This window comes from Seriola aureovittata, chromosome 9 (assembly GCF_021018895.1).
Source record: "Seriola aureovittata isolate HTS-2021-v1 ecotype China chromosome 9, ASM2101889v1, whole genome shotgun sequence".
Taxonomy (NCBI): Eukaryota; Metazoa; Chordata; class Actinopteri; order Carangiformes; family Carangidae; genus Seriola; species Seriola aureovittata.
In genome coordinates this window covers 24,073,020-24,085,842 of record NC_079372.1, presented here as the reverse complement: position 1 = coordinate 24,085,842, position 12,823 = coordinate 24,073,020, and the positions used below count along the sequence as shown (strand labels likewise).

The window sequence follows — 12,823 nt, the reverse complement described above, 5'->3', positions numbered from 1 at the left end:
TGTGTGTGTGTGTGTGTGTGTGTCCGTCCTAACAAAGGCTCCATCCAGCCATACTGCAGAGGGCTGCTTGTTCCCAGAGACCCTCAGAGCTCCAGGACGCCCAGTCTCTCTGCTGCCGGCAGTCCAGACACAGCAGCCCCGACGCGGACCCTCACCCTGCTGGCCCCCCTCCTCCTGGAGCTCCAGCACACCTGTTTGGATTATACTAATGGATGGGAAAAACAAAGAGTTTTAAATTGGGAAAGTTTTGATGGCTCAGAGTTTGAAGAGAGAAGTCTGAGAAGAAAAGAGAAGACCTTCATATTGTCTGGACTACAAATTCATAAAAACTCTAGTAAAAAATCTGCCACTTTGAGGTAAATCTACCAAAATTGTCCAGGAATTGTTGACTTTAATGAACAAATTATCGCCTGCATTTTCCAGGATTTTGGAACAAGATCGGACACTTTGCTGATCTCAAACTGATCATTTTGTTCCTGAATATTTGGGACTTTTTGGAAACATTGCCGGAATTGTACTGGAGCATTGCACCGAGTGCTGTTGTCACATCTTTTAAAGCACGGAAACAACCAATAGTGAACGTATCTGGTTTGAATTTAAGAGGAATCTTTCACATTTAGAATCTGCGTCATGGCTCTGTCTATCAGTCTGTGGCTGTGTCTGTACCTGCCACTGCTCTTCACGGATGCAAAGAGTGTTGGGCAACATGACAGTCAGCACGATACTGTTGATAAACCTCATGTCAAATTGGAAACCCTTTGGACCACCAAGCAGCTCAAAGCTCGGGAAGACACCTACACCCAAAGCCTCCCCCTCCCGGAGATGTTGGATCTAGACGTAGAACAGCACCGCCGCCTGGCCCGTGGTGCTGATGAGGAGGAGCAGCAGTCCACCTTCAGCCAGTCCTTCGAGAACGACTCAGTGACGCCACCGCAGGTCACTGAATTCCACAATGTGACAAGAGTGCCAACAGAGGGCGGCGGTAATGATGATAACGATGATGATGATGTAAATCTCCATGGAAACACCTCCAGTCCAAACCACGAGACACCAGGACTCTTCAACCCGTTCTACCCGCTGGTGGAGAGCTCGTACGCGGCCTATGCTGTCCTGTTCCTGGCTGGCCTGGTGCTGGCGGTGGGTGTGGTGGGAAACATGGCGGTGATGTGCATTGTCTGGAACAACTACTACATGAGGTCCGCCTGGAACTACCTGCTAGCCAGCATGGCATTCTGGGACTTCTTGGTCCTGGTACTCTGCCTCCCTGTGGTGGTCCTAAATCAGCTCTCCCATAGGCGGATTCTGGGTGACATCACCTGCCGTATGGTGCCTTATATGGAGGTGGGTGGGGCGTATGCTAAGATGGGAGGGAGTCACTGTGATTGCTTGATTGTTGTTCTTTTTCAATATGTTTCTGCAGTCCCCAAGGCTGCAGTTTCAGGACTTTCAGGATCACAGTCCTAAAACCACACTTCTAAGATGATAGTTTTTTGCTATAGGACCACCCACTGAACTGATTAGGGTAAACATTAGCGTTGTCCTACAGACAGGTTCAGAGCATACTGGGTTTCCGGTACGCTGGCAGTGTCACAGGTCTGCAGAAACATGCTACTCTTCCTTTTGGTTCCGTCATATAAACACTCAATGATGCTCACGTGTACTGGGAGAAAAACTGACATCTGGTCCTAAAGGTGGTGCTAGAGGAAAATGTAAAGGGTCGATCCTCTGGAGAGCATGAAGGTGTTCGGAATTAGAAAGAATTGTAAGAATTCGCTATTCTTTGTGCAAGGAAAAATTTAGTCCTGATATTGGCGCTTGAGGAAAGATCGGGAGTTGTTAGGAGGGTGATCATCAAGACTCCATTTATTAATATTTTATGTTAACTGTGAGCCCAAGTAAGATATTAAAGCTATCATGTGCACACAAGCTTTAAAATAAACAGATAATTCAGGACTCCGGGGGCCCCATAGGAATCGGGATCAGGAAAACTGGTTTAACAGGTGTAAATGGAGCCGAAGAATTACCATGCAATGGATTGTCCCGATGGTCTGACTTGCACTGTGATCAGAAGTCAGGTGTAAACATCTGCACAGTTTGGACATATAAGAAATTTGAAACACTTGACTCCTCCTCTTCTTGTTGTCTCAAACTGCCGGTCAAAATAAAACCTTCAGACAGAGTACAGCTGATACAGAAGTATCACTTCAGGAGACTAAAGACCTGTGGTCAGATGTCATTATGTAGATCCAGATCACAGGGGGAGATGAGGTCCAGATGGATTTACCAAACCTTCCTATTCTTTATCTCATGCAATTTTTTTTTTTTTTTTTTTAATGTATATATTTTTTGGGCTTTTTTATTTTTACGCCTTTATTTGATAGTACAGTAGAGAGACAGGAAATGGGGAGGCAGAGAGAGGGGGAATGACATGCAGCAAAGGCCGTCCGATGCGGGACTCGAACCGGGGCTGACTGCAGCAGGGACTGTAGCCTCTTCACACGGGGCGCCTGCTTAGACCACTACGCCACACGACGCCCCACGCAAAATTAATTGTCGTTTTTTTTTTCTTTTTTTTAAAGGTGCACAAATACAGTTTGTGTGTTTGTTTGTTTACATGTTGTGTTCTTGGCATGTTGCTGCCACCAAGTGTCAATCAGAGGAGTAGCATGAAACATGCATTGTGCATGTGCATGTGAACGTAGGCCACAAAATGAAAGAAACGGGCATTTGCCATATAATTGCTCCACAGTGTCACTATATGTCAAACAGGACCTAAACTGACAAATCTGTTTCATTTGGTGTCTGTCAGTTTTGAGGTTTTGGAAATCAAACTGCCCACAGCAGAGACTGAAGCTGGTCCTCATTGAGAGTCAGTTGCCATGGTAACCTGTTACCAAGTCTACAGGAATGTCCTGCTGCTGCTTTCATGGCTTGACAGGAACAAATTTGGGGTGGAAATGTGCTTGTATGATTTGTAACCCTGTCTCTGGCGGCCATATTGGAGGTCTGAGCAGACATGATTAGTCTGTTTGAGGTCTTCCGCAGAGTCAGTCAGGCAGACAGACAGGCGTGGAGTTGCTGAAAGGTGTATTTTTTCTTCTTTTAATTGAGCTAGCTAACAGTTTCCTCCTGCTTCCAGTCTTTGTGCTAAGCTAGGCTGAACGGGTCCTGGATCTGTCTGTACTAGACAAATAGCAATAAAGCTGAAATCTGGGTGTTTCATTAAGAGTCACAGTGAGTCTCTGTATTTTACTGAGCAGGTTTCCAGAGTGAGCATGTGGAAATGTATTCATCAACACAAAAGGCATATTAACAGATTACATGTATACACTTTACTTTTGTGCTGACCATTTTCTAAATCTTTACGTGATATCAGGAGATTGATCTCTGAACTGGACTGGCCTGGGTGACTGTAAACATGGAGAAGAGAAAGGAATGAAAGTTACAGAGAAAGACAACCTGCCATCCAAAGTTTGATTGCTGATTTGAATCCTCTAAAACTGCATCTACAATGAAACACTTCAGGTGGATCAGATATCTGATCTTGGATTTTAAAATCCAAGAAACATTCAAGACGGACTGAAATCTGATTGTGCAAACCACAAGATTCCAGATATCCATGGTCTGTCTCCTCTGTCCTTGTGATAACAGGTAAAATGACTCTGAAATTAGTCATTGTTCTGTCTCATTAGAGCAACAAGGAAAAAATGCTCCAGTCATTTCAACACACACAATCAAATACAAAGAGCTTTAATCTGATCCCTGATCAGTTCAACCCCTGAATGAACTTTGTCTCACGCGTGGTTGAAGAGATTCTTCTTCTCGTGTTTTTTTCAGTTTCCAAACAGCTTCAGGTGCATTATCACCTCCGTCTGGACGGGAGGAGAACCGACCCTGGTTTACACAGAACTAACAAAGATGTAATCAAATCAAATTGTTGATCTAACCAACAGAAATACAGATTTCTGCCTGATTGTAACTGTGGCCAATGTTTAGGAGGCAGCCTTCAGCCTTTAGGCAGTGATATTTTAGACTGATTCCCTACAACCAATGCAGCCATTTGGTGTGGGAGATATGTTGTTCAATCACAATAAACTTTTAAATTTAGTTATGTTACATGTCTGATGATACTTTATGAATGATACTTTGGTTTAAACAGCAACAGAATGATAACATACTACTGACAAACGTAAAAAACAAACGAGACACAGCATGTTAATCGATGAGCTTTATGTTGTAAGTAACTTTAGACAGATGCAATTGTTTCCCCCTGCTTTCAGCCATTATGCTAAACTAAGCTAAGCTAAGCTAAACACATCCTGATTCCAGCCCTGCACTGAACTCTGACATGAGGCTGAGCCATCTGAGCATCTCATTTTCACAGACAGGAGAATAAGAGGATTTACCTAAAACATTAAATTGTTGAATCATAGTAATCAGTTTAGTGCTCTGAGGAAATTACAGCTTTGGATTTTCAATTTTCTGCAAAGGTTTTTCACTTTGAGAAACTATTTGATGAAACTGAAAAACAGCTTTACTCACAGATGTATGTTCTCCTCCTCCTCTCCACAGATAGTGTCTCTGGGCATCACCTCCTTCACCCTGTGCGCTCTGGGTATCGATCGTTTCCACGCCGCCACCTCCTCATCCCAGCCGAAGGCCCGGCGGGTGGAGCGCTGCCGCTCGGTGCTGCTGAAGCTGCTGCTGGTGTGGCTCGCCGCTCTGCTGCTGTCCAGCCCCGAGATCTTCCTGTGGCAGCTCAGCCAGGCTGTGTCCCCCTCCACCGGCCGGCTGGTGGACTCCTGCACCATCACCCCCTCCTCTCCCCTGTCCCTCTACCTACCTGACTCCCTCCACTCCCTGCTGCTCAGGTATCACCAGGTGAGTCTCTGCTCTGTCCATCTAACTATACCACTACTTGTTTACACCTTTAGGGTGATGATGCATGTTAAAACGTCAATATGCACCATGTTGGGGGCAGTGGTGGCCTAACATTAAGAGAGGGAGGTTTGTGACCGATGTAGGGATTGAACTGGTGATCTTCCGTCACAAGCATCCTTCTTGTACCTCAAACTCTTGATGGTTCATCCTGAATAAACCTGGTTAGTGGTCAGATCAGCATTGTTTGATCCTGGACAAGCAGGATACATTTGGATGGAATTTAGTGAACAAGTGACCATTGGATCAGACTGCTGCATTGTTTCTAAAAGTCTCATTTTCAGCCGGTCCAGACTACAATTCAACCCTGGACTTTTCAAACTAAAATGAGTCCAGCAGAGTTTCCATACGTTTTAGGGTTGTCTAGACGCCAGGAGTAAACAGCAAAAGTACCATTGTGGATGAGAGCTTCTAGATGTTGGTTAGGAGACTTTTCCAGTTAATTACTCAGCCTTACTGTCTTTCATCTCTTTTTGCAAAGCACAAAAAGTCTAATGAAGCTACGCAAAACTGGGTCTTTACTGGGTTAGTACAGCAAAGTACCACCAAAAAGCATTACAAAAAAAGTCAATCTTCCATTAATAAAGGAGCTTAAATATTATCACACACCACCAAGTATGATTGTGTTTCCATGTCATGTAATCAGATTACTTCTGTACTGTCTACCTGTCTTTGTTTCAGGGGCGTATGTGGTGGTGTTTCGGCTGCTACTTCTGCCTCCCTGTCCTCTTCACCATCCTCTGCCAGCTCGCCACCCGCAACGTCAACAGTGATTACAGCTCCGCCCAAAAGCAGCGTAACCAGGACGACCGCTCCTCCAATCAGAAGCGTCAGCAGCACCAGGCGGTGGAGCGACAGCTAAACTGCACGCTGTTAGCATTAGCTGTGGTCTATGGCATATGCGCACTGCCTGAACATGTCTGCAACATCACGCTGGCCTACACACACATTACCGTCTCAGAAGACACAGCCGCCATGCTGGCTCTGCTACATCACTTCCTGTTGTTCTTCAAGTCATCTGTGACACCGGTGCTGCTGCTCTGCCTCTGTAAGGTAGGTCAGATGGTTAATAGTTCACCATGTCAGTCCAGACACATCAGGCAGGATCTGTCAATCACTCTTACTTGACCCAAACCCCAACACCTGCAATGTTTATGAGCAGGGGGTCCCAAAAAACTCAATTAATACCAAAGACCACCTGAAAATCTCAACATTCATTTCTTTGTGGGGTCTCAAAAATTTAGGCCACAGTACCCACTGTAGCCATTATACTTTTCTTATTCATTATACAATTACTGCTATTAACACTACTACTGGTTCAATTAGCCCTGCAACAGACAGAACATACTACTGACTCTGATAAGTCAAGGCTGTACAAACAGCAGTGTGTTTGCTTACTGTTGTTTGTACTGAAGTGGACTTGAATGCCAATGTGACCGCTTAGCTTAGGAAAAGAGTGAATCTTTGAATTATACTGATCAAAGTGATTTGAATCAGCTAATTTTTTGTGATTCCAACCTGTACCTGTAAAGACATGGTTACAGCACATAACTTCCCCTCAAAGCAAAACTGAATGTGTTTTTTACATTTCCAAAACGTCCGCAGGTTTATCTCTGACTTATTGTGCATTGTTCTCGTAAAGAATTTTAAAGACATATTTTGTGGACTGAGACACCAAAAGTGGGTGTGGTCCAGACCTGATGGTCAGATAACAAAAGTGGGGGAATAGCAGTTAACCAACACTCAGAGATGTTGTCATACTTTAATTAAGCTGCTGTGGTCAGAGACTAGAGATGTTGCTGTGTTTCAGGCTCTCGGTCAGGCCTTCATGGACTGCTGCTGCTGCTGCTGTCAGGAGTGTCAGCCAAACACGACTCAAGGCTCGCCAGGCTCCGCCCAGGTCAAACTGAAGGCAGCCAATGAGACATCCATCTTGTTCGACAAGGCTAAAGACACGTCGGCTATCTTGTCCATCTCCAGCTAGAGCCATGGGTCCCTCTTTAACTATCAATTCATCATTTTCTCCTCCATAAATCCTGTCCATTCATTTCTTCTTTTTTTACTTCCTTCATTTTTTCTTAAGTGGTCAGTTTCCCTTCTCCTCCTTCTACATATTCTTTCCATCCATACTTTTCTCTCTTTTCCAGAACACTCAATCATTATCTCTCTCTCTGTCCTTTCCTCCTCCTCCAGAGTTCTGTTTGTATGATATTCCTCTATGGACACTGTTACCCCTCCAGTTTCCTTTGTGCAGGAAATGAGGTTTAATCTGTAGTGAGATTAGAAAAGTTGCTGTACTTGCACAACCGGCTGTTGTAAAAGCAGGAGCCTGTTTCAGGGCACTCCCAGCGGACTCTTCCCTACAGCTTCCTGCCGTAACGTTCGTCAAGTATGATGGAAAAATCACAGGTTCAGAATAGACAGAAGACTCTGGATGTCCTGTTTTGGTTTCACTTAAGACGGATGTGAAGCTGAAGTTTAAATGTGTTTTATGGAAAAGCAGCAGCCTATACTATATACAAGGTTAGCTTGTTGCTGTGATCTGATGCTGCTTGAGCCAGGAGTGGACTTGATGTAGGGTTGGGTGTTAGTTTGAATCAAATCAATCAATCAAATCAAATAATCAAACTGATGTTAAAAGTATTGAACCGAGTTCCACTGGAATTTATTACATCACGAAAATATTTTCAAACGTGTAAAACAAAGATGTTCAGCTCATTGTTCAGTTTTTATTACAATTTGTTGGAAGTTATTAAATTGGATAATATTTTTTAAAATGTTGACACAATATGTTCACAGCAACAGCTTTGGCATGAATGTTAAAGTTACACTGTTGCCAAAGCTATATTACATATAATCTGCTGACTTTCAGCAGAATTGTACCAACAAAAATATTGCATTAATGCCCAGCCCTAAACGAACATTTCTTGGAGATTAAGTTGCTGATGAGGCAGAAAGAAATCCATCGGCTGAGTTAAACCTCAGTGGGATTATTAAACTCAAGAGGCTTAAAAGACTGTGCAGTTGTTGCGTACTTGTGGCTTTGACTTGTTTTAGACTCACTATTGTTGGGGTCAAAGGACATGATGTCGGTCTTGTCCGTGTTAGTAAGATTTCCATGAACTTCATGGTCCCCTGAGGATGATTCATCATTTTTTGGTGACCCCCTGACCTGTAATCTCACAGCCACTCCAAGGTCTGGTGAAAGATCAATGAAATTTAAAACTGATATTTTTCCATTTTGGTTATGAACTTTTTGTTACTTCACGTGCAGGTGGAGTCAGACTGGATTTCATCATCCCTGGCTAGTGAGCTACAAACAGCAGAGACAGTTTGTCTAGTGCCATCCTCAGGACAAACATTTCTAGATCCTCCACTGGTGACACTAAGATTATAGAAATCATCAGTATGTTGTTTGTTGTGTTGAACACTTTAATATTGTGGCTGTTATGAACCATGCAGCCTCTAGGGGACAAGTGGAACTTTAGATTGAAGGTGGAAGATTGGTAAGACCTTGTAAGGCTAAGTTGAATTATGTGCTAATGAGTCGACTCCATCTTTTCTGCCTCCAAAGCAGCTTCGGCTTCAAGAAATTTTCCCACGTGGAAGAATTTGATCACACTGTGATCCCAGAAATGAATGTAAGTACCTGTATGAAGATAAATCAAGGCATTTTTGAAAGGTTTGAAGTAATTGTTATGAGTTCTCTTTCTGTTAAGGATATGGTGCTTAATTAAGCTACTAATCCAGTCAGGATGTTTCTAAAGATGAAGAAAGTGAAGTAAACAGGGCAGGGAGGAGATGTAGAGTATTTGAACAAGACTCGAACCCTCTCAGTATTGAGGTGGCCTCTTTGTACAGGAAATTAAACTGTGTAGGAAGTTGTTAATTAATGTCTTTAGCACAGTGCTTTCACTGTCCAACTCAAACAACTAGAACAAATGAAGAAACAGTTGATATGAATGTAGCTCATTTTAATGCTAGATGTTTGACTAATTACATCTTTGTATGAAGGGAAGTGAGATAGTCATTCTTTTATGTCACGAGAACATCTATGCCTTTATAATATTCAGTTTCACAGTGTTAAAGTCATGGTATTATAATGTGTGTCAGAGCCGACTGTGCCTTAGCATCATCTCAGCCCTCAGCCCCAGACGGTCAGTCTTGAACACAGAAGACTGAACACCAGCCAGTAGCAACTAGTCAGACTAACTTTACTTTCACACTATGAGCAGATCCTTCAGACTGCTGCTGTAAGAGAGAAAACTGCTTGTACAGTATGTCAGGATCTGTAGCTACACATTTTCAACAAAACTCAGAGGTGTTAATTACATGGATGAACGTATCTTTAATACCGAATTGTCAAGCTGAACCGACAGAGCGTCACTGTTCAAAATCAAACTATATATATATATCTGATCTGTTCCTATTTAAAATTCAGCCTTCTGCATCCCTGCAAGTTTTCTTTGCTAACAGAGAAAAAAAAGTGGAAAATCACAGCACTAAACCATCACATTTTGGATTCGACACCGTACAGGGGTAAGACTGTTTACTTACTTTATAATAGTAACCGTAAATTCTACATTGAGTGGAGAATTATGCTGCGTGAGTTAACCATGTTCAAATTAATTCAACCAAATTACGCTGGTTTTAATTTGTCAAACTTGATTTTTTGAAAACGCAACAGTGAACCAGGTGGAGCTGGAAGGTAGAGTTTGGAAATCTAACCAACACTACACAAAAATTAGCAAAAGAAAAATGACAGGGGAATGTTGTGTATTTCTTATTAAAGTCACATATCAGTAAAAATAAACAAACTTTTTATTATTCCCCTTTTGGCTTCTTTTCATTACCCATATTATAGTTAATCCTAATGAAAAATGGAAATAAGATAAAGTTATCTTCTATATTTGGTTCTGTTGAGAAAACTGAAGTTTGCTGTCTCCCAATTCAAGGGCCACATCCTTTGGGAGACACGGCCTACACAGACGTGGCCCTTCGTGACCGTCGTAGACCACTGAGACTGAACTGAAATGAGATGGTTTTACCTACAGAGGATTTTCGCTTTACATCCCCAGCTGCGTTTGCCCTTACCATTGCGTCGCAAAGAGTGGCTCCTGTTGCCTAGCAACCTTGACAACACGCACCTTTTTCTTTTTTACTTGGTTTTAACAGTTGTACCGTTTTTGCTGTTGAGCTGAAGAGCTGAAACCCGATACTTACATTTAAAATTGTAATCCTCAGGCTCTCTGTGTTTTTGTTGTTGTGCTGGCATATTATTTTCATCACCAGTGCGCAATAAATCTTAGGATAGGTTGGGCCACAAAGGATCAACACTTTTGAGCCTTCGATGCCCAGGAAAAGATGATGCATTTCTCAGCTGCTTTTAAAAGAGCCTTTGAAATGGGACAGCCTAATCATCAGCTGTGACGTAATTGGTTTTCAAATGCAGCCTCTGAAGGATGTGGCCCCTGAACTGGGACACAGCTGTTGTTCATAAAGTGAGACAAGTCAGTGACAGTAGATTTTACCAAACCTCATATAATAATGCACATGTGGACCGTACAGACTGTTCATTCAACTGGTTTACATTGATAGGGCAATGCTGCTGTGAGACTGATCATGTTTTCATACAGATAGTGAATATGTTTGTGTCCCGTTTTGCAGCCGAACCTTCACATGCACTTTGGTCTTTTGATTCTTTACTTTGTCGTATCAATAATTGGACAAAAGAAATAAGTCATACTAACAGCTCAGGCCTCACTGGTGTTGTGTTGGAGTTTACTGTAAATGTGAACAAAGTTGACACAAACAGCCGCTACTCTCATAACGTTTTAATAAAGGGACAGTCCACACAAAACAAACTGATGAAGTCTGTTGAGTGTTGTGTCTCTCCAGGTTATTTTTATTTTGTGAGCAAGGCATGTATCAACCAATCGGATGTAGTTGGTAATTTATAAATAAATGTGTCATTCAAAATACAGTTGTCTGGAAAATTTATTGACGTAATAATGATGTTATTGATCAAGCTACATGTGGAGTCCCTCACAGTTGAATTCTCAAGCATCTATATTTTTCAATCCTAGAATGCCTCCTTTAGGCCAAATCCTGCAGTAGAGTCACAAATGGGAGGGTATTTTGGACACGTGGTTCTGGAAGCAAAAGTCCCATTCACTTTCCCAAAAGACAATGTTACACGACTCATAGTTGGAGCTCTTCAACAGCTTGAAAGTGAATCCCCATTAGAAAAGATGAACTGTGTTAAAAAATATCTGGTTCATTAATAAAAAGTCAAAGCTACAAGCCTGTGGACATAAAAACTGAAGGAGAGAAGTTTACCATGACTTAAAAGGTGCATTTTGGCCGTAAAAATCCAATCAATTCCGGGTCAGTTTTGGACGAATTTATGACATAGTTTGTTTACCACTGAAACCATGAAGGGATTTAAATTTGCTAATGCTCTTATTGGCTTCTTCTTCATGGCAATAACAGCCAAGGGTCATGAGTACTGTAATATTCTGCGCCATCCACCAAAATAACTGGCAAAACCTGATATCTCAGAAATGAGGTTGAAGTAATAGAAATTGGTGGCAAGAACATAAACCTATAGGCCTAAAAAATTCTCAGAGAGAGACCTGAGTTTCCATTTTCAGTAACATTGAGGAAAACATTTAAAGAAAATCTGAAGTGGGAACACAGACTGGAGAAACAGCTGCCCCTTTGCAACTCAATACAATATGAGTGCACATCTATGTAGATGACACTCAGATTTATTTTTAACAAAGGTTTATGCACCAGTAGACTCAGCAAGCCGATACATAAAGCAAGTAACTAACTAGAGCTGACAAAATATCATTCAATTAAAGACATTGAAGAAATAGTGACATCTGGAAACAAGAAGAGAAGGCTAAGGCCACAAATATGCTCAATGAAAGTAGATGATCAATCTTCAGTCCTCAAGGAGGCGATATAGGCCAGTTAGAGCCAATTGGAGCATTTCTACGACCACAGTAGTAAACAAACATGGTGTCCATGAAGGAATGTGTTTGCTGTGTGTAATGCACTGAAGAAAGAAAAAAGAAAAATAAAGGTCTGAAGTGCAATCTTTGAATCACTCATGAAAGAAGGCTAGAAAATTCCTGGATGAAGAGTTGACAATGTTCAAGTCGAGCTTTGTAGAATTGGTTGGTGTGATTATTTTTAGCTGAAGTGAAGCCAAACGAAAGTGGTCAGGTTCTTCCTGCTGTTTCATGCTATAGCATCCTGAGCTGCAATACTCAGACTGCAGCTTGGGCCTGCGTTTCATTAAGACATTTCAGGATCAGTATAATTTTAATTCTTTTAAACTTTTTAATCTTTTTTAATTTTTTTTTTCTTAATATCGATATTGATACCAAAATGATGGGTTTTTTTTTATGGATATTTTACAGGAAACAAAGTACAAACCCTTTTCTCAAATGTTAAATCTACACAGCTGTGCAAGAACTGTGTCTAAACTAAAAAGTATAAAACTGGAAAAATAGAGTTAAATCAGGAACTATCTGATCAAAAATGATCCATGAATTTAATGGCCTTCAGCTGCCACACCCAGGTAAAAAAAAAAACAGCAGGAATAATTGGTTTCATGTTCATAAAGGATTATGAGAAGCTCATTAAAGCCTTTGTCTATTCTGCAGTTTTAAATGGTGTAAAGGAATCCTTCCTCCTCTCTAAGAAGAGGCCAACAGTGAGGAGGATTTTCCCTCAACAGAGCTGCTGCTCTGCATATCAATGATCTCACTACTGTCCTGTCGCCATGGGATACCAGCCCAAATTCATGTGAGACAGAACACACACACACATACACGCGCGCATACACACATACATATGCGCGCGCACACACACG

At 41.9% G+C, this 12,823-nt stretch overlaps 1 protein-coding gene across 1 annotated transcript; it reads left to right on the top strand.

Moving 5' to 3' along the window:
- Positions 1–10,921, top strand: LOC130175205 (G-protein coupled receptor 37-like 1). Its single transcript, XM_056385556.1, has 4 exons — positions 1–1,341; positions 4,573–4,881; positions 5,620–5,991; positions 6,749–10,921. The coding sequence occupies exons 1-4, from the start codon at positions 631–633 to the stop codon at positions 6,920–6,922; spliced, it is 1,566 nt and encodes a 521-aa protein (XP_056241531.1). The 5' UTR covers positions 1–630; the 3' UTR covers positions 6,923–10,921.
- The last annotated feature ends 1,902 nt before the right edge of the window (positions 10,922–12,823 follow it).

What these genes read in the sequence shown, in the direction of transcription:
- LOC130175205 (XM_056385556.1), top strand. Translation starts at nt 631, where the DNA reads ATGGCTCTGTCTATCAGTCTGTGGCTGTGTCTGTACCTGCCACTGCTC. An exon ending in TGCTGCTCAGGTATCACCAG is followed by an intron (nt 4,882 to 5,619) that starts GTGAGTCTCTGC and finishes TCTTTGTTTCAG; the next exon opens with GGGCGTATGTGGTGGTGTTT. An exon ending in TGCTGCTCTGCCTCTGTAAG is followed by an intron (nt 5,992 to 6,748) that starts GTAGGTCAGATG and finishes GCTGTGTTTCAG; the next exon opens with GCTCTCGGTCAGGCCTTCAT.